Raw genomic sequence first — 23751 nt, forward strand, 5'->3', positions numbered from 1 at the left:
TTCAGCCAGCCTCACAATGTCAGTTTGCATCCCGGCATCCACAGTGACATGGGATGCTAGTCTCTGGTGAACATTCCTAACAATTGCTGGTACCTGGAGGAGGCATGGGGAAGACTTGGAGCACTGTCCAAGGCAGCAACTTCTCCAGCTTCCCTTCCCACAGTACTCTAATGGCTTCAGAGGCTGAGAGGACCCAGTGGCTGGAGGGGACACACAATCCTGGGAGGCCTCCAGCCCTGGCCCCAGGCTGCTTACCCGCTGCTGAAGAGGAACAGAACTCTCCTTGAAAAAATGCACGGTGGGAGCATGAGTCATGGTGGGAGTGGGGGTGCTGTCAGTATTTGGGAGGCCTTGAGTCATTCTGGTGGCAGTGTCTGTGATGGTCGTGCCCTCGGTCATTTCCATGACAGCAGCCTTTGCCCGGAGATCATTCACTGCAGTGACAAAATTTTCTGAGCGTGCAGTCAAATTTGTGCTGACATCAGGCTCTGCCTGGCAGTTGGTCAGCCTGGAGTTAAGCTTGGCTGTACCTGCAGTTGCAGTGCTGCTGGTGTTCCTACGCCGAATGCGCAGGAATTTCGGGAACATCTGCAGGGGAACAAAGCCAGGGATGTTCCATGGAGCGCTCCAAGCGCGGTGCTCGGCCGAGCAGTGACAGCAGGCCCAGCCCAGGTGGGGAGGGCTGCAGGTACCTTCAGTGTCCTGCGGAAGCGGCCACTGGCAGGCCTGTGCTCTTGTGTGCCGTCCGTGGCTGCATCTGGCAAAGAGCGAGAGCAGGCAGTGCTGAGGGGCTGCGGGAGAGGCCGGAGAACACAGCCCAGCCCTGTCCTCCCCGGGCTGGGACTGCCCCGGGATGCCCCAGGGGATGGAGCATGGGCGCTGCCAGCTTCAGCCCCAGCCCCTCTTCCGTCCTGTCCCTGGGCATGTCCACAACAGGTGGGAGAGGATGGAGCCAAGCTGGCTGCAGCCATCAGCCCTGTGGCCCAGTTCTGCCACTCACCATCCTGCACTGGCTGGAGCTGCTCTGGCTCTTCAGGCTGTTGTGCTCCACGGCCTTGCCTTCTTTCCCCCCTGAAGACTTTGAAGAGGCCAAGAAATCTGCCCGCCATGCCAGAGTGTGGTGTTGAGGGCGCCTTCTAGAGAGGTGGCTCAGAAGAGCTCCGAGTCAACAAGTCCTCGATGGTACGTGCAAAAGAGAAGCCTCGGGTAGGCCACAGGTCACCAAGTCCTGTGGTCTGGCCTCGAGGTCACCTGTAGGAATAACGCCTCGGAAAAGCTCCGGATCAGACGGGAATGAGTGTGCCTTGGGGGGGCTCCTCACGACACCGCTCTATCCCGTCCTGTCCCGTCGCCTGCTCCGAACACTGTGGCCTGGCTGTGTCACCGCCAGCACCTATGTCGCCACGGGTCACAAAGGGTCCTTTGACACCCCGTCCCGTTCCATGCCACGGTGACCCCGGTGCTGCACCGTGTCACAAAGGGCCAATGCACACACTGCCACCTGCCCTGGGGCCACCCCCAGCCCAGCCAAAGTGGCCCAGGTTGGAAGGAATCCCTCATCCCAAGTGTCGAAGACAGCCCTGAGACAGCATCTTTCGGAGCGGCTCAAACCGTGGGCAAACGCTGCCCGGCTCTGCGGGCCCAGGGCAGCAGAAGGAGCCCCCAGGGCTGCCGACGCGGCCGCAGCGGGAAGGGCACGGGGCCTTGCACAGAAGCTGGCACGGCCTCCCTGGGACACGTCCCCATCCGCTGGCCGTCCTAAACCCGCGGGTGTGACGCAGACGAGGAACGTGTGGGCCAGGGCACGGATGCTGCTCTGAGCCCTGGGGCCAGGGGAGCGCTGAAATCGGCAGGTGTGACGGAGCCCCCGCCCAAGCAGAGCTGCCGCCCCCCGAGCCCTGGCAGTGCTGGTGTCATCTCCTGCCCCAGAGACTTGTGCCCCGGGGCGCTTCTCTGCCACAGGGCAGCCAAAGCCAATGTGCGCTGGGGGCCGTGCTCCTTCCTACAGGGCATGTGGGCAGGAGCACCTGGATCAAGTGCTGGCAACTGTTGCGCTCTGTCAGAAGCTGTTACTCCATGCTGAAATTGTTTTCTACTTGGAGCCATTTCCTGAAGCACAAAATCACCCTGGCAGCAAAGGCTGAGAAGGATCTGGCATTTAAGAATCTTCAGTTCAGGAAAGCTTTTCTTCCCATTACTCAACTCAAATAGTTCCAAAAAGTTGCAAACTTCCTAAATTCATAGCAATGGCCTGAGAACCTGATAGATTTGCAAGTTTCCTTCCCACCTCAAAGTAGTAACACATTTGCCTTAAGGTCATCCACTGAATGTCACTTTACAAATCATAAGACCACACAGAGGCAAAATAAAGGCCTTGCTTTGGTTTCAAACATTTTTCTAGGAAGGCATGTTAAGAGCCTAATTCTCTTAAGGAATAAAAGCTCTCCACGAATGAAAGTCCACTCAGTGTTATAAAAGCAGCCCAAACAAATGAGTAGATTTCAAAAGGGCTAATCCTGCCCCTGCTACAGATATCTAAGTGGCCAAGAAAGCACAGCTCTCCCCTCCTCTTCCCTGCAGGAGAAGCAGGATGACTAAGAGAAAAAGTCCCAGCTATTCCTTCTGTCCTCCATAACCAAAGCTGTGCCATACCACAGGTGGTGCCTTCAAAGTGACTCCAGTTCCAGCCTAGACCTCTCCTCTTCCAGACGACTCCTTCCCCAACACGCCCAGCAACACCAACCCCAGCTCAACACCCTGCCAAGACCCGCAGCTGTCCCCATCCCTCCGCAGAGCTTTCCCACCCCCTGGTTCCCTGCACGTGCCGTGGCATGGCACTCAGGAGGATGTGCTCCAAGGCCTTCCCCGGCAGCAAGCTCAGGCTGCCAGGCCTACGGTTCCTGGATCATCCTTCCCACCCACCCTTCCCGTGCTCGGCTGTTCCATTTGCGCTCAGCTCGGACTTGTCCGCTTAAGCAGGACTGCTGGTAAAGGATGGAGAGCAGCCTGGCAAGCTCCTTCTCCAGCTCCCTCTTTACTCTCGGGGGAGATAGAGCATGCCACAGGAGAGCAAGCAGTGCCAAAAGACTTGGGCCAGCATCAGGCACATTTAGGAACCAAACAAGGCCTTTGTTTGATGTAAGGAAGCACAGGCAATTGACAGAAGGAAAGAGTACTTAGCACAGATATCCAGAAGTACTTAGCACCAGTTAACATAAGAAAAACCTGGAAGCCTAACTTGGCAAGAGAGTGACTTGAGAAAAAGCTTTAGACATAGCCTTGGGGAAGACCTAAGGGCGGCTACAGAATCAGCCCTGTGCAGGGAAGGGGTGAGGAAGATGAGCTGCTTTGGTGCGCTGAGACTCCTCCTGGCCAGCAGGTGGACATTAGCTTCAAGTCTAGGATTCTGATGCAATGTGTTTCTTTCTAAGCCCCTGCCTATGGAATCATCTCAGCAGTCTAAAGACGGAAGGTATTTTTGATAGAATTCCTACAGAAACCCACTGCAATTTGGACGTGGCAAAGAAGCCTTGTGGTGGGGTGCAGAGCCCTAACCTCCTGCCAATCAAAGAGCTTTTGGTGGACAATGCATTTGTCTGCTGATTTCTTTGAATTCTAGAGACCTCTCAGGACTGCTCTATCCTGAGAGAATGCCCTTGGCCTTGACCTGTAGGCACCCGCGCAAGCTTCAAATCAGCTCCCTCAGCTTCCAGGACCTCTCTTGGCCGGCATCCTGACGGGGATGCAGGACTGCTGCGAGGCACTGCTGGCACCCAGCAGGACAGGACCGGCTGTCTCGTGTCCACGTAGCAGCACCCCCTGACACAGCCGGGGTCATCCCGACAGCAGACAAGGCTCACGTGTGTGCGGAGAGGGGCAAGGAGCGCTGGGCTCCTCTCAGGGTGTCTCAGCTGGGCCTGCTCCTCAACACGCCCCCATTTGAAGGCCTGCTAATGCCCAGCTGCCAGAAATGCCTGCCTTGTTCTCTCCAAGATGCACAGGGAGAGCCAGTGAGCAGGGCGCCTTGGGAGGCAAACCTTCCAAGCCTTTTCTGAGGCCACGGACACCCCAAGATCAGCCAAGACTCTCCGTGCCGCCTGGCCCACACAGCCCAGCTCGGTGCGGACCCTCTGGGCCGCAGCAGCTTCCAGCAAGCAAGAGGCAAATGCATATTGCCAAGAGTTGAAACACAGCAGACAGGTAAGATGTGAGAGGTGTGTGCGTGAAGGCCTTTGAATTCACAGCTCTCAAAGACAGCTTTGGGGCTGGCATCTGGACAGTGATGCTCCTGCTCACACCTGTGTCCAAAGGGGGGGAACACACCCTGCTGCAGGTGTTGGCCTTGGTCTCCGCAGGTCCAGGTGGATTCCAAACCCGCTCTTCACAGCCTTCTCCCTTCCCTTGTCCATCTGCCAAGTGCAACAGGCCTCAAGGACTGAAAGGACCACAGAGAGCCAAAGGGGGACAGTTGCTCCGACAGCACCGGGAGCTCCTAGGAAAGCGCTTTCCTTCCGCAGCAAGCCCCTTTCCCCCAGAGGCGTTTCCCCAAATGTGTACCTTTCCTGGGGAACACCAACACACTCTTAAGAAACCCTGGCAAGGCTGAATTCCTTCTGATCCTTTCTGGACAGGCGCTCCAGCTCTAGCTGGGATTTCCCCCAGTGTGATTCCAGGTGGAGGTTCGCACATGCAGCCCCAGACCCTCTACAAACACAAGCTGCCCGCTGCCTCTTCACCTGCCTCGACGCCTGCCTGCGCTCACAGCAGCAAAACCAGGCTCTTCCCGACCAGAGACCAGAGCCCTATTCCCGCAGGACGCTCCTGCCAGCACCTTCCAGGACTCTCCACTGTGCACACAGCACTTTTCATGCCCGCTCTCCACAGCCTTTGGAACACAGAGCACAGCCTGGCTGGCGCTGCCATCAGCACACCCCAAACACAGGCAGAGGAAGGAGAAGCAGGGGCTGCTTTGTGGCCATGCCCAGGAGAGACTGGAAGGCTGCCCTCCATCTGCTCTCACTTGCTTGGCTTTCTGACAGGCTCTGAGGCAGGGGCTGCGATTCCTCAGCTCTGGGGACCAGAACCGCAGCCAGGATCCCGGCACTGCCTGATGGCGCTCGGGTCATTGGCTCGGTCACGCGTCCGAGTCTCGGCCACCGTGCTGCTGCTGCTTCACTTGCCCTTAGGCACACCCAAAGCTCCCTGTTAAGGCCTGATGGTCTCTGCTTCTGCCCTCTCCCTGACCCTGTGCAAGGATGGAGCACTGCTGTGCTTTCAGGAAGCTATTCTTGAAAGCTTTCAGCATTCCAAGCTCCTTTGCCCTCTGTAGATGCTTGCCATGGAATCCCTCACAGCTGGGTTCAGAGCATACTCAGGTTGGCTCTTCCTAAATCCAGGAGCTTCAGGCTGCTCAGTTGGACCTTAAACTCCACAGTGTTGTGGAACTGGACCTTCAGCACAGGCATCTTTCCAGCCTGACGCGGCCTCGCTCCTCTGTGTCTCTGCACAAAAGACAGCGCGCAAGAGGACGGCAGCAGGGGCCTGTGTGTTCCAGGGCTCAGGTTTTTACGCCGCTTCAGCTCCACAGAGACGCAGGTAAAGTGAAGAAGCCAAAGTGTTTATTAATGAAAGTCGAAGGGATGAGCTGGGAGGGAATAAGGGGGGATGGGCAGGGTTTGAGGGCTGGGAGGGAAGGAGCTGTCAAAAGGGTTGGAGAGTGGAGGGAAAAAAAGGGCATGGGCAGGGTCTGAGGGCTGGAGGGAGGGAGCTAACTACAAACAGGGAAAGGTCTGAAGCCATGGGAATTGTGCTCAGCCTCAGCTGTGCGTGGAGCTCCAGCAGCACTGAGAGATGGTGTCCTCTTCAGTGTCTCCCGGTGTGTTCTTGGGACACTGGTTCACTGGTTTCAGAAGACGTCCCCAGTTGTTGAGCTTTTTGGGGAAACCGGGCTTCATTTTCCAGCTTAGTGCATGACGGGCTGTTGTCATGCCTCTGTGTTTGAAGGGCTGGAAGAGAGAAGAACAGAGCCATGGTCAGAGCCGGGATCTGTGGGAACCCTAGGAGATCTTCCTGCCAGGGCCATCCCACCCAGAAGGAAGCAGGAGACATTGGGATCAGCCAGAAGGTGCTTGCCACGAATCCCCCACGTGCCCCTGAAATCTCTGTGTGTTGTGCCCTCTCCAGCCCTCGTCCACACAAGGAGCAAAGCCCTCCACAGCCGGGGACTGCAGCTCTCGGCCCAGGCAGTGCAGCTTCCCCTGCCAGAGAGAGCCGCTGACAACCCGCTGCCCTCACTCACCCCTGGCGATGAGCTGGAGCTCTCCCTGCTACATCCTCATCAACCGCACGGCCATGCCTGTGAACACAGAGCGTGTCACGGCCCCAGCGGCACGGCTCCCTGCCAGCGCCGCTGCCAGCCCTGTGGCCACACGGCCTCCTGCCCCGGCAGGGCTCAGCCCGGGCCCTTGCTGCCTGCTGCCGCCCCAGGGCACGGCTGCCAGAAGGCGGCAGCAGCCCCGAGGGCAGGCGGGGCTCCACGGCGCCGGGCCCGGATGCCGCTGCAGCCGGGACAGCAGCCGGGGCCGGGGCCGAGCTGCGGCGGGCCAGGGAGGGACCCCGGGCTCGTGGCTCACCGATGAACCCCATGGCCGCCTCTCGCAGGGACTCCTGTGGGTTCTGCAGGTGCTCGGCCGCTCGGCTCCTGTCGTCTGCCAGCTGGAGAGAGCGACAGGAGGGAAGGGTTGGCGCGGGCTCAGCCCCTGGGCCGGGCTCTGGCCGCGCCCAGCCCCGGCCTCCCCTGCCCGCACGGCCCTGAGGCCCGGCCAGCAGCCGCTGGTGCCGGGCTCTGGAGGGGGCAGAGGGCCGGCTGCTGCCCGGGGAGCGGCGCTGCCGCCCCGCCCCGCAGCCCCGCTGGGCCGGGACTCCACGGGCACCCGGCTCGGGGCCGCAGGAGCCTGGAGAAGAGCCCGCGGGGCCCAGGGAAGGGAGCGGCGTGTGGGGCGCAGGCCGGAGCCCCTGGGTGCAGCGCTGGGCAGGGGCCACGGCTGCCAGCCCCGCGGCCACGGATCTTCTCCAGGCTGAGGCTGGCACTTCTCCAAGCCATCCTTACCTTACACTCATCGATATTCAACAGATCTTCCTTGGTCGGTAGCTCCTCCAGATCCCTCCTCTCCAGGAACTTGGCCGCACAATGCAGGGTTTCCCGAGAGGCCTGAAGAGCAGCAGAGATGCAGAGATGGCACCACAGCCCAGGGCACAAGGACCCGCATCCCTGTGCCAAGGCCTGGAGGAGGACGCAGTCTGTGTGGCACCAGGGCAGGAGGTGGCTGAGCCCCCTCCCAGGGATGCCCAAAACCTCACATTTGCCACACGCCGGTTCTCATCACGGCAGTAGATTAAAAGGAGGTGCAGGCTCTTGTTGACAATTGTCTTCAGGGGTTCTTTTCCCTCATCCACTACCACCTCCATCACCTTACGGAAGAGGTCAATGGAGAGCAGTTGCATGAAGCTATTTTCCTAGAGGAAAGGAAAAAACCTAAGCACCGATTACACCAATTACTCCAGGCCCACCTAGGCAAAGGCCTGAAAATGCAGACAGCGCAAAGTTTCTGGGCAGCACCCAATGCCTGTGGCTTGAGTTGCCGAACCTTACATTGTTAAAGAGCGCCAGGAGTGCCTCAGCCAGCTTTGGGGCGGTGGTGCTGGATATCAGGATGTCTTCATTCTTCAGCATATCAGTAAGCACACGGAGGGTCAGGGCAACCACCACGCCATCTTCATCGCCCAGCAGATCCACAAAGCTTTGAGACAGACAGCACATTTTTCTGGCCTGTGTGGAACACAAGGCTGCGCTGTGAAGCCGTCAACAGCTGCACCAGCGACAGCGCCCTGGCACTGCAAGCCCAGCCTGCTGCCGCAGGGCCCAGAGACCAAAGGCCTGTCCCAAAGCACTCGGGCAGCTGAGGCAGGAGAGCTGGGAGCAGCTGCCTCAGCTCCTGAAGCCCAGCCAGCCCATGGGGCTGCTCTCCCCAGTGCAGCTTCAGGTGCTGCCCCTTTCTCACCATCAGGGGATCCTTGCTGAGCACCAGGAGGCCTCTGAGCGCCAGGCGACACCTCTGCCTGCACTCGATCCGCAGGTAACTCGACACGACTATCAGGACCCAGCCACCACATTTAGTAAAGTCCAGGCACTCCAGGACCTGAAAGGCAGAGGGCAGTGGCACAGGGCCCGGCTGGCAGGAGCCCAGAAGTGCACAAGGCCAGCCCCAGGCAGCAGCACAGGGCCCTGGTGCCATACCAGGCCAGGGATGCGGCTGCAAGAGGGAAGAGAGCTGGGAGGCAGCTCAGCGAGGCCGCGCTGGCCTTCAGGCTCACCTCCACAAGGAATGCCAGGAGAGGCAGATCGCAGCCTGGCTTCTCAATGCTGAGCAGCCGGAGCAAGTGGGTTGCAATGCAGGAAGACAAAGGGATTGAGACATGGCGCATCTCCCTGTCAGGGGCAAAAAGGAACAAAGAGCCTGAGGTGGGGGAGCACACTTTTCTCAGGACTGACTCATAGAGGTGCAGTCTTTCCCCAGCATCCCTGCAGGGGACGTGGGTGCTTTGGGAGGCGGCCACTCCTGTGCACCCTCCTCTCCCAGCCTTTTCCAGTCTGCTCGGCCATCCCTAAAGTGACGAGGCCCTCTGGCCCACAACCACAGGGACTGTGTGGGGCAGCCCGGGCACAGGGCACAAATTCCAGGGAGAACAGGGAGAAGGGGGTCTCACCTGGCCAGCAGAGCCATAGCATAGTGCTGGGTGTCAGCACAGGGCAGCGTGTCCCAGCCATGCTTGGACTCCACAGCGATCACCTCATTGTCACACTCCAGCCGGCAGAGCAGGGACTTCATGGCCTGCACTGCAAACCTGTGTGCAGAGCAAAGCCTGGGTCACACTGGGAGCACTGGCACTGGCCACAAGGACATGGGAAGGACAGGAGGGCGGAGACCTGTTGGGGTCGCTGGGAAGGCGGTGTTCCTCTCGGCATGCTCTCCAGAAGCGATCGACTTCCTGTGGTGGCATCTGCTGTGTGGTGATGACAACATGGAAAAGCAGAGCCACAAACAGGCGAGAGGAATAAAGGATCAGTGCCTCATGGCACTCAGGCACCTGGACAATCACCCACACCACCAGAGTTGCCTGCAAAAGAAGTTGCCGAGGAGAGCGCTCAGTGCTGAGGTGTCCATGTGGCAGGGCCCCCGGGGAGACGCAGGGGGAGCAGCAGGCCTGGTGCCCCCTGAGCCTGCCCTTGGCCCAGGTTTCAGCCCAGGGCCTGAGGCAGGGAGAGGATGGAGAGCTGCTGGAGAGGCGACCTGGGGGTGAGCAAATGCCCAGGAACTCACAGCCAGAGCAAAGACGTCCTCGTTGTCCCCATCAGAGGTGAACATGCGAGACAGAGGCCAGTCCTCCATCACACTGAGGAGTGTTGGCAGCACCTTCTCCACTGTGGAACTCGATGAGCCTATGGTTCTCCACATCATGGCAGCAGCTCTGTGGGATCAGAGCTCTTTGTCAGAGGGACATCTCAGCCACACTACCATGCCCTGTGCGGGTCTGGGGGCCAGGGGACAGAGCCCCGGTGCCCTGAAGGGCAGGGAGGGAGCATGGCAGCAGGCTCGGGAAACAGAGGGGCCTGAGGGTCCTGGACCTGTCTGCCTGTCTGGCAGGGCCCATTGCACAGGCCGTGCAGGGCCACGGCCCTAAAGGTCGGTGAGCCCTGAGCTCTCAAGGCAGGTGAGCCCATACCTGTCACATGTTGGGGCACAGCGCAGGAGGGTCAGCACCACGTCCGCTGGGTGTTCGTCAGCCAGCCTCACAATGTCAGTTTGCATCCCGGCATCCACAGTAGCATGGGATGCTAGTCTCTGGTGAATATTCCTAACAATGGCTGGTACCTGGAGGAGGCATGGGGAAGACTTGGAGCACTGTCTAAGGGAGCAACTTCTCCAGCTTCCCTTCCCACAGTACTCTAATGGCTTCAGAGGCTGAGAGGACCCAGTGGCATGAGGGGACACACAATCCTGGGAGGCCTCCAGCCCTGGCCCCAGGCTGCTTACCCGCTGCTGAGGAGAAACAGAACGCTCCTTGAAAAAATCCACGGTGGGAGCATGAGTCATGGTGGGAGTGGGGGTGCTGTCAGTATTTGGGAGGCCTTGAGTCATTCTGGTGGCAGTGTCTGTGATGGTCGTGCCCTCGGTCATTTCCATGACGACAGCCTTCGCCCGGAGATCATTCACTGCAGTGACAAAATTTTCTGAGTGTGCAGTCAAATTTGTGCTGACATCAGGCTCTTCCTGGCAGCTGGTCAGCCTGGAGTTTAGCTTGGCTGTACCTGCAGTTGCAGTGCTGCTGGTGTTCCTACGCCGAATGCGCAGGAATTTCGGGAACATCTGCAGGGGAACAAAGCCAGGGATGTTCCATGGAACGCTCCAAGCGTGGTGCTCAGCCGAGCAGTGACAGCAGGCCCAGCCCAGGTGGGGAGGGCTGCAGGTACCTTCAGTGTCCTGCGGAAGCGGCCACTGGCAGGCCTGTGCTCTTGTGTGCCGTCCGTGGCTGCATCTGGCAAAGAGCAAGAGCAGGCAGAGCTGAGAGGCTGCGGGAGAGGCCGGAGAACACAGCCCAGCCCTGTCCTCCCCAGGCTGGGACTGCCCCAGGATGCCCCAGGGGATGGAGATTGGGCACTGCCAGCTTCAGCCCCAGCCCCTCTTCCGTCCTGTCCCTGGGCATGTCCACAACAGGTGGGAGAGGACGGAGCCAAGCTGGCTGCAGCCATCAGCCCTGTGGCCCAGTTCTGCCACTCACCGTCCTGCACTGGCTGGAGCTGCTCTGGCTCTTCAGGCTGTTGTGCTCCACGGCCTTGCTTTCTTTCCCCCCTGAAGACTTTGAAGAGGCCAAGAAATCTGCCCGCCATGCCAGAGTGTGGTGTTGAGGGCGCCTTCTAGAGAGGTGGCTCAGAAGAGCTCCGAGTCAACAAGTCCTCGATGGTACCTGCAAAAGAGAAGCCTCGGGTAGGCCACAGGTCACCAAGTCCTGTGGTCTGGCCTCGAGGTCACCTGTAGGAATAACGCCTCGGAAAAGCTCCGGATCAGACGGGAATGAGTGTGCCTTGGGGGGGCTCCTCACGACACCGCTCTATCCCGTCCTGTCCCGTCGCCTGCTCCGAGCACTGTGGCTTGGCTGCGCCACCGCCAGCACCTATGTCGCCACGGGTCACAAAGGGTCCTCTGACACCCTGTCCCGTTCCATGCCGCGGTGACCCCGCTGCTGCACTGTGTCACAAAGGGCCAATGCACACACTGCCACCTGCCCTGGGGCCACCCCCAGCCCAGCCAAGGTGGCCCAGGTTGGAAGGAATCCCTCACCCCAAGTGTCGAAGACAGCCCTGAGACAGCATCTTTCGGAGCGGCTCAAACCGTGGACAAACGCTGCCCGGCTCTGCGGGCCCAGGGCAGCAGAAGGAGCCCCCAGGGCTGCCGACGCAGCCGCAGCGGGAAGGCCACGGGGCCTTGCACAGAAGCTGGCACGGCCTCCCTGGGACACGTCCCCATCCGCTGGCCGTCCTAAACCCGCGGGTGTGACGCAGACGAGGAACGTGTGGGCCAGGGCACGGATGCTGCTCTGAGCCCTGGGGCCAGGGGAGCGCTGAAACCGGCAGGTGTGACGGGGCCCCCGCCCAAGCAGAGCTGCCGCCCCCTGAGCCCTGGCAGTGCTGGTGTCATCTCCTGCCCCAGAGACCTGTGCCCCGGGGCGCTTCTCTGCCACAGGGCAGCCAAAGCCAATGTGCGCTGGAGGCCGTGCTCCTTCCTACAGGGCATGTTGTCAGGAGCACCTGGATCAAGTGCTGGAAACTGTTGCGCTCTGTCAGAAGCTGTTACTCCATGCTGAAATTGTTTTCTACTTGGAGCCATTTCCTGAAGCACAAAATCACCCTGACAGCAGAGGCAGAGAAGGATCTGGCATTTAAGAATCTTCAGTTCAGGAAAGCTTTTCTTCCCATTACTCAACTCAAGTAGTTCCAAAAAGTTGCAAACTTCCTAAATTAATAGCAATGGCCTGAGAACCTGATAGATTTGGAAGTTTCCTTCCCACCTCAAAGCCGCAACACATTTGCCTTAAGGTCATCCACTGAAGGTCACTTTACAAAGCATAAGACCACACAGAGGCAAAATAAAGGCCTTGCTTTGGTTTCAAACATTTTTCTAGGAAGGCATGTTAAGAGCCTAATTCTCTTAAGGAATAAAAGCTCTCCACGAATGAAAGTCCATTCAGTGTTACAAAAGCAGCCCAAACAAAGGAGTAGATTGCAAAAGGCCTAATCCTGCCCCTGCTACAGATATCTAAGTGGCCAAGAAAGCACAGCTCTCCCCTCCTCTTCTCTGCAGGAGAAGCAGGATGACTAAGAGAAAAAGTCCCAGCTATTCCTTCTGTCCTCCATAACCAAAGCTGTGCCATACCACAGGTGGTGCCTTCAAAGTGACTCCAGTTCCAGCCTAGACCTCTCCTCTTCCAGACGACTCCTTCCCCAACACGCCCAGCAACACCAACCCCAGCTCGACACCCTGCCAAGACCCACAGCTGTCCCCATCCCTCCGCAGAGCTTTCCCACCCCCTGGTTCCCTGCACGTGCCGTGGCATGGCACTCAGGAGGATGTGCTCCAAGGCCTTCCCCGGCAGCAAGCTCAGGCTGCCAGGCCTACGGTTCCTGGATCATCCTTCCCACCCACCCTTCCCGTGCTCGGCTGTTCCATTTGCGCTCAGCTCGGACTTGTCCGCTTAAGCAGGACTGCTGGTAAAGGATGGAGAGCAGCCTGGCAAGCTCCTTCTCCAGCTCCTTCTTTACTCTCGGGGGAGGTGGAGCATGCCACAGGAGAGCAAGCAGTGCCAAAAGACTTGGGCCAGCATCAGGCACATTTAGGAACCAAACAAGGCCTTTGTTTGATGTAAGGAAGCACAGGCAATTGACAGAAGGAAAGAGTACTTAGCACACATATCCAGAAGTACTTAGCACCAGTTAACATAAGAAAAACCTGGAAGCCTAACTTGGCAAGAGAGTGACTTGACAAAAAGCTTTAGACATAGCCTTGGGGAAGACCTAAGGGCGGCTACAGAATCAGCCCTGTGCAGGGAAGGGGTGAGGAAGATGAGCTGCTTTGGTGCGCTGAGACTCCTCCTGGCCAGCAGGTGGATATTAGCTTCAAGTCTAGGATTCTGACGCAATGTGTTTCTTTCTAAGCCCCTGCCTATGGAATCACCTCAGCAGTCTAAAGACGGAAGGTATTTTTGATAGAATTCCTACAGAAACCCACTGAAATCTGGACGTGGCAAAGAAGCCTTGTGGTGGGGTGCAGAGCCCTAACCTCCTGCCAGTCAAAGAGCTTTTGGTGGACAATGCATTTGTCTGCTGATTTCTTTGAATTCTAGAGACCTCTCAGGACTGCTCTATCCTGAGGGAACGCCCATGGCCTTGACCTGTAGGCACCCGCGCAAGGTTCAAATCGGCTCCCTCAGCTTCCAGGACCTCTCTTGGCCGGCATCCTGACGGGGATGCAGGACTGCTGCGATGCACTGCTGGGACCCAGCAGGACAGGACCGGCTGTCTCGTGTCCACGTAGCAGCACCCCCTGACACAGCCGGGGTCATCCCGACAGCAGACAACGCTGACGTGTCTGCGGAGAGGGGCAAGGAGCGCTGGGCTCCTCTCAGGGTGTCTCAGCTGGGCCTGCTCCACAATAAAACCATTAAATGGTTTTCCAAGTTCCTTGATTTTCTCCATTTTGCCAGTAGAGCTGTGTGTTGCTTTGACCTCTTAGCACAGTTGGTTAAAATATGGTGCTAATATCACCGAGGTTTAGGGTTCCATCCCTCTATGGGCCATTAACTTCAGAATTGGACTTATGATCCTTGACTGTTCCTTGCAAATAAGAATATTCTGTGCATCTGTTCATCCTGAGACTATCTGGTTGGCATTTCTCCTTGTGCACCAAACTCGAGTAAGAGAACCTTTGGGTACCCCCATTATTTCAGTGTTCTGGGGTGTTACAGCCCCGCAGGCTCATTACGGCCTCTTGTTTCCATGAGGCCCTGCTGTGTCACACTGGCCCGCAGTGCCATGAGGATCGGGAGTGTCACACAGCTTTGTGCCATTTGTCCTCGCTGCCCCTCCCATCCCACTGCCCCACAAGCAGCCCCGAGCCACCCGGGAGGGACAGGCCCTGCTGTGCCAGGCCTGGGCTCAGGGCTTGGCCTTTCTGCTGCCTCCAACCAGCCCAGGCCTTGCTCAGCATTGCAGTTCCCTGCTCACAGCCTGCGGCTCCCTGCAATCCTGGCCTCAAGGATCTGCTCTCAGCAGTCCCTGGGGAGCCTTTGGCACTCCCTGCCCTCAGTGGGGCCCAGGGATGCTCCAAGGGACTTGGAGTTTTGCTTCTGCTTCCTTGAGCAGCTTCTTCAACCTTCTCTCAGTGCCTGGAGCTTCTGGACTCAGCCCCAAATCCAGCATGGGGCTGATTCAAATCCAGAAAGCAGTCACAACCTCCTTTTCTTCCTTCACTTGTCTTTGTCTCCAGGGCTTGTGCAGCTGCTTGGAGCCAGTCTGGAGTTCTCTTATGGAGGAAGATTTCAAAGTGCATCTCCTGATTTGTTTTTCTAATCAAGGCTGCATTTTTTTTTTATTTTTCAGTCCATTGAAGAGGTGAAAGAAACATTCCCCAAGTGATCTTAATGCTGAGTGTCTCCTTAGGAGGTCTGGGCATGGAGAATGAGCCCCTTGCAGGCTGACCCTGTTTGGACAACCTGCTCCTCACCCCAACCTCACCGTGTCTGAAATCACCCACCAAGGACTGACATCTGAAATAATTTTTGTAAATTAGCAATTTTTCTTTTTTAAAAAAATTATAAGGAAATTATAATAATACTTATAAATATATAAAATATTATTATATACGTTTTAACCTATGTTTTACATGTATTTAAAAAAATTGATACATTTTTAGCGACCCAAAAAATTATTGGTCATTGGTTTTAAGTAACACAATTCCCTTCATTAATTCATTGACAACATCTGGCTATTGATTCTATCCCGCTTTATGCTAATTAGTTCTATTTTTACTCCTTTTGTAATCTTCTTTATCGTTTTCTCAGACAGGGTAAAAGGGGCCACTTTGGGGTCCACGGAGACATTTCTGGGGCACATTTGGGGCAGTTCTAAACCTGGGGATGGAATCTGAAGAAAATTTGGGGTCTGAAGGACATCTGGGGGAGCCGGGTGGGCACTTGGAGGTCAGGGAGGGGAATCTGGGGCCCTTCGGGGTCCGGGCGGGCACTTGGGGGCCCTGAGGGGACTCTCTGGGGCGCGGGGGATGATGGGAGTTGTAGGCGCGGGTAGAACACGGTGTAACGGGGCCGCGGAGCATCACGGGAGTTCGAGGCGCGGCTCCAATGGCTGTCGGCGGGGCGCGGGGCATGACGGGAGACGGAGTCACGGCTGGAATAGGGCTCTGTGTGCGCCGCGGAGCATGCTGGGAGCTGTAGTCCCGGAAGTGCATAAAGCCGAGCTGTGGCGGGTCCGGGAAGGCGCTTGGCGGACACGTCTGCGTCCGAGTCGCGACTTGAGGCCCTCGGGGGAAACGTGTGCGGTTCGGGAGGAATTGGGGGGAACTTGGGGAGCTCGAACCGGGCGCTTTAGGACACGGGGCACAGCAGGAATTTTCGGCGCGAGACTGTGTTGGGCAGAGCTCTGAGAGCACGGGGGATGATCGGAGATGAATTCCCAGAAGTGGCTCTAACGGGCATCTCTGGGGTTGGGAACATTCAGGGGAGTCGGGGACGATTTTGGGGGGTTCCAAATAAATACTGAGGGGGCACTTAGGGATCCTGGAGGGTCTGGGGGAAACGTAGGGTACACATGGGGGGGAGGGGGATACGGGGGCGGGGTTCTGTGGAGCGCGGGGCATGACGGGCATTGTAGTCCGGGGTGCAATGGGGCTCAATTGGGCCGCGGTGCATGACGGGAGTTGAAGGCAAAACCGAAACGTGGCACCGACACCAGACACCGCCCCGAGGCCCCGGTTTCCTGGCACTGATTGGGTGCTGGCGGTGACGGGCGGGAGCCTCGGCAAATGGGAGTTTGCGGAGGCGGGAGCAGCCGATTCAACCCCTCTAGTTCTTCCCAGTACAGCCCAGTTCATCCCCAGTACAGCCCAGTTCTACCCCTGTGGCCCTTCAGTGCCCCCCTTTACAGCCCATTTCATCACCAGTACAGCCCAGTCCCTCCCAATACACCTGAGTTCATTCCCATTCCCTTCCAGTTCCCCCCAGTATCTTCCATAGCACGCCCCAGTATTCCCCAGTCTTCCCCACAGTGTTGCCATTGTCCCCAGTTTGTCCCAGTGTGTCCGTGGCCACAGCCCCTTGCAGTGTCCCAGGGCAGGTTGGGATGCTGATCCACCCTCACAGCCGGCCCAGGGCAGGGCTGGAGTGGTTTTGGTGGCCCCTTGGGCTGGCACACACTTGAGGAGTGTGTCTGTTTTCAGTGGGGAAAATTACGAGTTTTACGTTGCTTCAAAAATAGAAAAGCCCTTTTTGCCTGAGTGCAGGCAGCTCTCTGAGCAAAGCAGGTCCCAGGTGAGTGAGGACAGGCAGGATGGGCTTGGGGAATGTGGAGCAAGGTTGTCCACACTGGGTCAGACCTCAAGGCACAGCTTCTCTGGCCAGGCCAGGCCTTTGGAGGAGAGGCCCTGGATCAATATCAATCACAGAATGCTGCAATCACCTCTGCTCCAAAGAGAACAGTGATAAAACACACCCTTTATAACAGGAATGTGAATTTCTTAGAAGCTCTTTGAAATCTTTCTCCATAACTGCAGTACAAAACCTTCCTAATGAACTGCACCAGAGCAGAGGGAAATCAAGGCAGAGCCGTGGTTTGTCAGGACTTGCTTGATCCCAAAGAGCCCCGTGGTGCATTTGGTGCTGAGCCCTCAGGGCCTGAGAGGAGATGGCACAAACCTTTCCAGGAGTCCAAGTCAGAGGAAAAACCCAACGTGTCTCAAAGCATTCCTGGGGCCCACCGAGGTCCATCCCCAACACAGGCTCCTCATGGACTCCTTGGAGGAGAGAACTGGAGGCCAAGAGTGCCCAAAAACCTCTCAGAGACGGAGTGTGGGAAGGAAAACCCAAAGTACCTTAAAAGACATTGAGTATCTCAGAGCATTAATGAGCTCCACTGAGTGTCAGTACAAAGCCTCTCTAGGGACTAATTACAGCAGATAATTGGAGGCCATGACTGCACAAACCTCTCAGAGTGATTCAGTGTCAAAAAGTAGTACTTTAATGACTCTTGAGTAACTTGAGGCATTAATGAGCCCCACTGAGTGTTGTTAGTGACAAAACATCTCAAGGGACTAATTACAGCAGACAATTGGAGGCCGTGATTGCACAAACCCCTCAGAGACTCCCAGGCAAAAGCAAAACCCAAAGTGCTCTGAAAAACCTGCAGTCCCTGGGAGCACTGAGGAGCCCCCCAGGGCCATTCCTGACCAAGGCTCCCCAGGGACTGGTCCCAGCAGATCCCTGGGGCCACTGGGATGGATGTGGGGGGATGCTGAGAGCAGGACAAGGGGGTGACAGTGCCCAGCCTTGCTGGGGCTGTGCCAGGAGGCCCCAGGGCCTCAGGACAAGGTGTCCCCTCCCAGCCCTTGGTGGCCCAGACCCTGCTGTGCCCCAGGGCACCAAGACTTGGCTTCTCCTGGGCACTGCCAGCCCTGCCGGGCCCTTGGCCACGTCCAGCACAGCTTGTCCTGCGCTGTCCCACAGCTGCTGCTGTGTCCCTGCAGGCTGCACACTCCCATCTCGCTGCCCCCCTGGCTCTGCCCTGCATTTCCCTTTCTCTTCTCCCTGATATCCTGGGATGGAACGTGTGAGAATGGTTCAAAGCTGTACCAGGGAGGGTTTAGACTGCACAGGAGAAAGTCTTTCTTTACTGGGAGGGTGACTTTGGGGTTTCAAACTTTGGGGTTTCAAAGCAGGGCTGATGGCTGTCCCAGGAAAGGAGCTGGGACAAGGTGTCCATCGCTCAGGAGCTGTAATTTGGATTGTCACTTGCCACTGTTCCTCTGAGCTCTTCTCTGTTCCAGAGATGGGCTCTTAATGAGCTGGTGGCTCTCCTGAGATGGGCCCGGGAGCAGCCCGGGCAGAGAATGAACTGAGTTTGTCCTGCTGCCATTGTTGGTGCCCTGTCTGGGAGTGCAGATGAGTCTCTTCTCTCTTAACCTGACACAACCCAGCAGGAGCATCAATCTCCTGAGGCAGCCGTGTTTGGAGGCTGCACACACAGGCACTGGTTTTGTGTAACAGATGATACCAGATCCTTGGGATGGCTTTCCAGAAATGCACCATGCTTAGAGGAAAGGCTTTGTTCTTGGCCTGGCAATGGATTTCTTCAGGGCCAGGATCACAGATTTGTTCCCAAGGCTGCAGATGAATGGATTTAGGGATGGGAACAGGACTGTGTTCAGCAGAGCTCCAGTTCTGTTGGTCCTCAAGGAAACATCTTCTGCAGGACACGTGCAGAGAGCAATGCAGCTCCCACGGGCAATGGATAAGGTGATGGGATGGGAAGAACACGTGGCCAAAGCTTTCTTCCTCCCAGAGGCTGCTGGAAGATGCAGAACACAGAAAAGGACGCAGATGTCAAATGCCAGAGTCAAACACAAGGAGCCCAGCACGACACACGGTAAGAAGACAGAGTCTGTTTCCCAAAGCAGGCTGGTGTCAGAGCAGGACAGTTTGAACAAGGGGGAGTTGTCCCAGAGGAAATGGGGGATCTTGGAGCCACAGAAAGACAGCTCAGAGAGGAAGAGCAGCGGTAGCTCAGCAGGACAAAGCCGAGGACCCAAGCAGCAACACCCAGGTGGACACAGAGCTGAGGCTTTGTGATGTCAGCATAGAGCAAAGGGTGGCAGATGGCAACACAGCGGTCAAAGGACATGACAACCAGGGAAGAACTCTGTGCAGCCCAGGGCAAAATAAAAATAGTTTTGGGCAAAGCAGCTGCCTAGTGAGAGAGTGTTCTGACCAGAACTCAGCATCACAAACCATTTGATGCTTGTGGAGGATGTGAACCAGATTTCCGGGAAGGCCAGGCTGCAGATGAGAACGTCCATGGGGGTTTGCAGGTGGTGATCCACACACAGGAGGAAAAGGATGGTTTCACTCCCCATCACTGTTGTCAGGTACATGAGCAGAAGGACCTGAGATAAAAACATCCGCAGTCTTGGATCATGCTCTGGGAAACCCTCTAGGATGAACTCAGTAACTGCTGTTGCATTTTCTGGTGCAGAATTCCAGTTCTTCGTGCTGAGACAGGAACATGACAAAAACAAGGGCGATAATTTCACAGTCTGGACAAACATTTCTATCCTTCCTTCTCTGCTTCTTTCTTTTCCTGCAGTCTTGCCATACAGCACAGTGATTGCACTTCAAACACTTTGTTGCCCAGTACTTTTTAGAGGAGTAGTTTCCTGCCCAATAGTTTCTTGGGGATTAGTTTCTTGCCCAATATTATCTTGCCCAGTAGTTTCTTGGAGAGTAGTCCCGCCGTCCCTTTTATTTAATCTTCCTTTTTTTCCTTTCTCTCTTTCTCTCTGTCTCTCTCTCTCTCCTTCCTTTCTTCCTTCCTCCCTTTCTGTAATGTGGTGCCCTTATCCTCCCCAAATCACTGCCACGTAACCTCAGCCCTGCACAGCTTGGGACCTTTACCTCTGCCTTCCCAATTTCACTGTGATCTCCCAGAATGCACTTCTAGGCCCCAAAATTGCTACAAGCAACAGGAGCCTCCAAAAAGTGCCTCTTGCTTTCCCTTCCTCTAGACCCACTACTCCAAGAGCAAAAACTACCCAATACCTCATTGCAATCCCTACACCTGCCAAGTTTCTTACCACCCCCACAGTGCAATCCCCACATTTCACCGCTCCACACCACCCTACCCCACGGTACCCTACACCATCCCATCCCATCCCATCCCATCCCATCCCATCCCATCCCATCCCATCCCATCCCATCCCATTCCCTCCCATCCCATCCCATCCCATCCCATCCCATCCCCTCCCATCCCATCCCATGACTTCTGGGCAGGAAATCCCTTCCAACCAGGACTTAAAACCTCCCAGGGATTCGGGGGCAGCCGCAGCCTCTCGGGCCAACCTGGGCCACGGCCCGACCGCCCTCCCAGGGTACAAGTCCATGCCCACATCCCATCTCGGCCTGGCCCCGGCAGCACAAAGCCCTTCCCTGTGGCCTCTCCTTGCAGACCCTTGGCAAGAGTCTCTCTCAGCCAGCAATTACTGCTCCTCCCTGCTGTGGGTCACAAACTGCAAGTTGATTTTCTCCCCGTGGCCCCGGCCCAGAGCCAGGGCCAGGACCTTTCCCCGCAGCTCTGCGGCCGCTGCCTCCCTTCGGCCGCAGCCCAGCAGACGCAGCTCGGAGCTCCCCGGGGGCTGCGGCTCCTTGCCAGGGCCGGCGCTGGGGCAGCTCCACCTGGGCCCCGGGGGAGCAGGGACAGCAGCCCAGGGAACGGCTGGGGCTGGGCCAGGCTGGCTCCGGGCCAGAGAGCAGCAAAAGCTCCTTCCCCTACAGGGGGCTGGGACACTGACCAGGCTCCCGGGGAATGATCACAGCCCCGAGGCTGCCGCAGCTCCAGGAGCCTTTGGACACCCCTCCCAGGGATGCCCAGGCCGCCATTGCCTGCGCTCCATCATTCCTCTGGGTCCCTCTCAGCTCAGCCTCTTCTGCCATTCTCACCTCTGGCTCAGCCTGTGTGTCCACTCCAGGGGCTGACAGAGTCCTTCAGAAGCTGGTGGGGTAGGCACAAAGAACTGGTTGAAGGGCTGGGAGGAAACTTCCCCTGCTGTCATTTCCTCACAGAAAGTACCATTCTTAAAGTAACCCCAAAAACATACACTTAGAGTGTGATAGCCGTGTATCTATGTGCTTTAACCTCAAGCAGAAGTTAAAAATCCATGAATTCCTCACCTTATCTGTTGGGTTTGGTCTCCTGACCTGAGCTTGAAGATGGTAAAAAGCCTTTTTTCCCTCTGAAAGCCCCGAGCCAGGTTGCAAGAAAGAAGCGGAGTCCTCAAGGTCTTGTTCTCTTGATATTTCGTGTTGTTTATTGTTTCATATCTTAAAATGTTCTCCGTGCCCAGTGGAGATCTGAACAGCAGCTGGGACACGAGGCGACTCCCCCCACAGTGGGACGTCGCAGTCCCTTTATACAGAAAGTTACGGATCACCTGTTTACACTTATATTCCAATACCTAGCACCTATAGTAAAACGGTCAACTTTACTCTAATCCAATCTCCTTAAACTACTTTGTGCCACCGTCACCAAAAGATGGAGGCCAGGGGAGAAGAAGGAAGAACTAAGGGCAACACCCTAAGTCCTCCATCTTGTCCCCCATGTACCTATACTCTAAAAACTCAAAACTACATCATTTCTCATCCTATACCAAACTAAACTACTTTTTTCACATCTTTGTGGTTTGTAATTCTTCCCTCAATGTTGGAAGCCGTTCCCATGGACTGAAGTCAAAGACAGTGTCCTCCTGAGTTCCGTGCCAGGGTCTCCAACCCCCCTGTACATCTCCAAAACCCCCCTGTACAGATCTCAAACCCTCTTGCTCAGGTCTGTGGCCTCCCAGGGCATCCAGAGGAATGCCCTGGACTCCGACATTATCAACCCATAAAACAAACTAGATAACAGACACAGTAGCCTTAGTTATAGGGCCCCTGTTTTGATAAGGGCCTGCAAATGGGAGGAATACAGCCACAACCATGTGCCATCCAAACCAGGGTAAGCTAGACAACATGGTGTTACCTAATGAGGTTTCTATATCCAGCTCACAGAAAATTACAAGCTGGCCAGAAGGTGAAAACTTTGGTCTCACTGATGAAGAGGGGCAGAAACAAGTGACAAAGGCTGAAGAAGCTCCTCTGTCCAACCAACTGCCAGCAGAAGAAACACTCTACGCTCTTTTCACTGACAGCTCCTGTCGCATCGTAGGGATGAACTGGAGGTGGAAGGCAGCTGTGTGGAGCCCCAGGCAGGGGAGTATGGAGACAGGCCGCTGAAGCTACTGAAGGAGAAGGTGGATCGAGTCAACTTGCTGAACTGAAAGCTGTTCAATTGGCCCTGGACATTGCTGAAAGAGAGAAGCTCTACCTCTGCACTGATTTGTGGATGGCAGCCAATGCTCTGTGGGGCTGGCTGGAAAGGTGGAAAAAGGCCAGCTGGCAGCAGAGGGGAAAACCAATCTGGGCTGCTGATGAATGGGAAGACATTGCCACTAGAGAACAGTGAGATGTTACTTGGGTAGAGAAGCTACCTATGAAAGTCCGCCATGTAGATGCCCATGTCCCCAAGAGTCGGGCTAATGAGGAGCAGGGAGATCAGGCTGCAAAGATAGAGGTGTCAAAGATAGATTTAGATTGGCAAAACAAGGGAGAGTTGTTCCTAGCTGGATGGGCCCGTGATGCCTCAGGTCATCAGGGCAGAGATGCCACCTGTAAGTGGGCACGAGACTGAGGGGTGAATTTAACCATGGACAGTATTTCTCAGGTTATCCATGACTGTGAGACGTGTGCTGCAGTCAAACAAGCCATGCGGGTGAAGCCCCTATGGTATGGTGGGCGGTGGTCCAAATATAAGCATGGGGAGGCCTGGCAGATTGACTACATCACCCTTCCCCAAACCCTCCAAGGAAAGTGCTATGTGCTGGCCATGGTGGAAGCCACCACTGGCTGGTTGGAGACCCACCCTGTGCCTCACGCTACTGCCCAGAACACCATCCTGGGCCTGGAAAAACAAGTCCTGTGGAGACATGGCACCCCTGAGAGAATTGAGTCTGACAATGGGACTCATTTCAAGAACAGCCTTACCAACACCTGGGCTAGAGAACATGGCATGGAGTGGGTGTACCATATTCCTTATCACGCGCCTGTGGCCGGGAAAGTTGAATGGTGCAATGACCTGCTTAAAACCATCTTGAAGGCACTGGGTGGGGAGACTTTCAAGAACTGGGAGATTAATTTAGCAAAGGCCACCTGGTTGGTGAACTCTTGAGGTTCCACCAACAGAGCAGCCCTGCACAATCTGAGCCCCTGAGAACAATAGATGGAGATAAGGTTCCAGTGGCACACATGAGAGATATGCTGGGAAAAACTGGATTAATTCTGCCTTCAGCAAAGACAATCCCATCCGTGGGGTTGTCTTTGCTCAGGGATGAAGTTGCACCTGGTGGGTGATGCAAAAGGATGGAGAGATCCGATGCATACCTCAAGGGACCCTTGTTTTAGGGAGAACTACCCGTGACACTGTATCTGTATCCATGTTTGCATGTATATATGTATATAATTAAGGTAGTGAATGTATGTATATTCTTTAAAGGTTTAAATTCAATGTAATATGTTGGTATGGGGAAAAAAATTGGGGTGGATATTGTTGGGGGTTAGATTTGTTTCTTTTTTGCTTACAGAATTTTGTCCGATAAGTTGCTAGGAGACTAACTGCTGGGTACTTGTGGGTGCTTGACTAAAACAAAGCAGTAGCCAAAAGTCAGGAGAGTAAGTGTAGCATTGGACTACACTTCTTTTGTCTCTGGGAGTTTCCCTCGGAGGGGGAAGATAATCTGAGTTTTGGGGGCAGGTAGAGGATGGGGCTGG

The 23751-nt window shown here is 56.1% G+C and overlaps 1 protein-coding gene across 1 annotated transcript in view; it reads right to left on the reverse strand.

Annotated features, from left to right (window-relative positions):
* Positions 1-19404, reverse strand: part of LOC136302504 (olfactory receptor 6E1-like) — a 32739-nt gene extending 13335 nt beyond the window's left edge. The window contains 4 exon segments of the mRNA XM_066205978.1: positions 18462-18895; positions 18898-19031; positions 19033-19371; positions 19373-19404. Of these exon segments, the coding sequence (XP_066062075.1) occupies positions 18462-18895; positions 18898-19031; positions 19033-19371; positions 19373-19404 (939 nt within the window).
* Positions 19405-23751: the final 4347 nt, after the last annotated feature.

This window comes from Chamaea fasciata, unplaced genomic scaffold, assembly GCF_029207755.1.
Source record: "Chamaea fasciata isolate MVZ Bird 193981 ecotype frontalis unplaced genomic scaffold, bChaFas1.0.hap1 SCAF_29, whole genome shotgun sequence".
Lineage (NCBI taxonomy): Eukaryota > Metazoa > Chordata > Aves > Passeriformes > Sylviidae > Chamaea > Chamaea fasciata.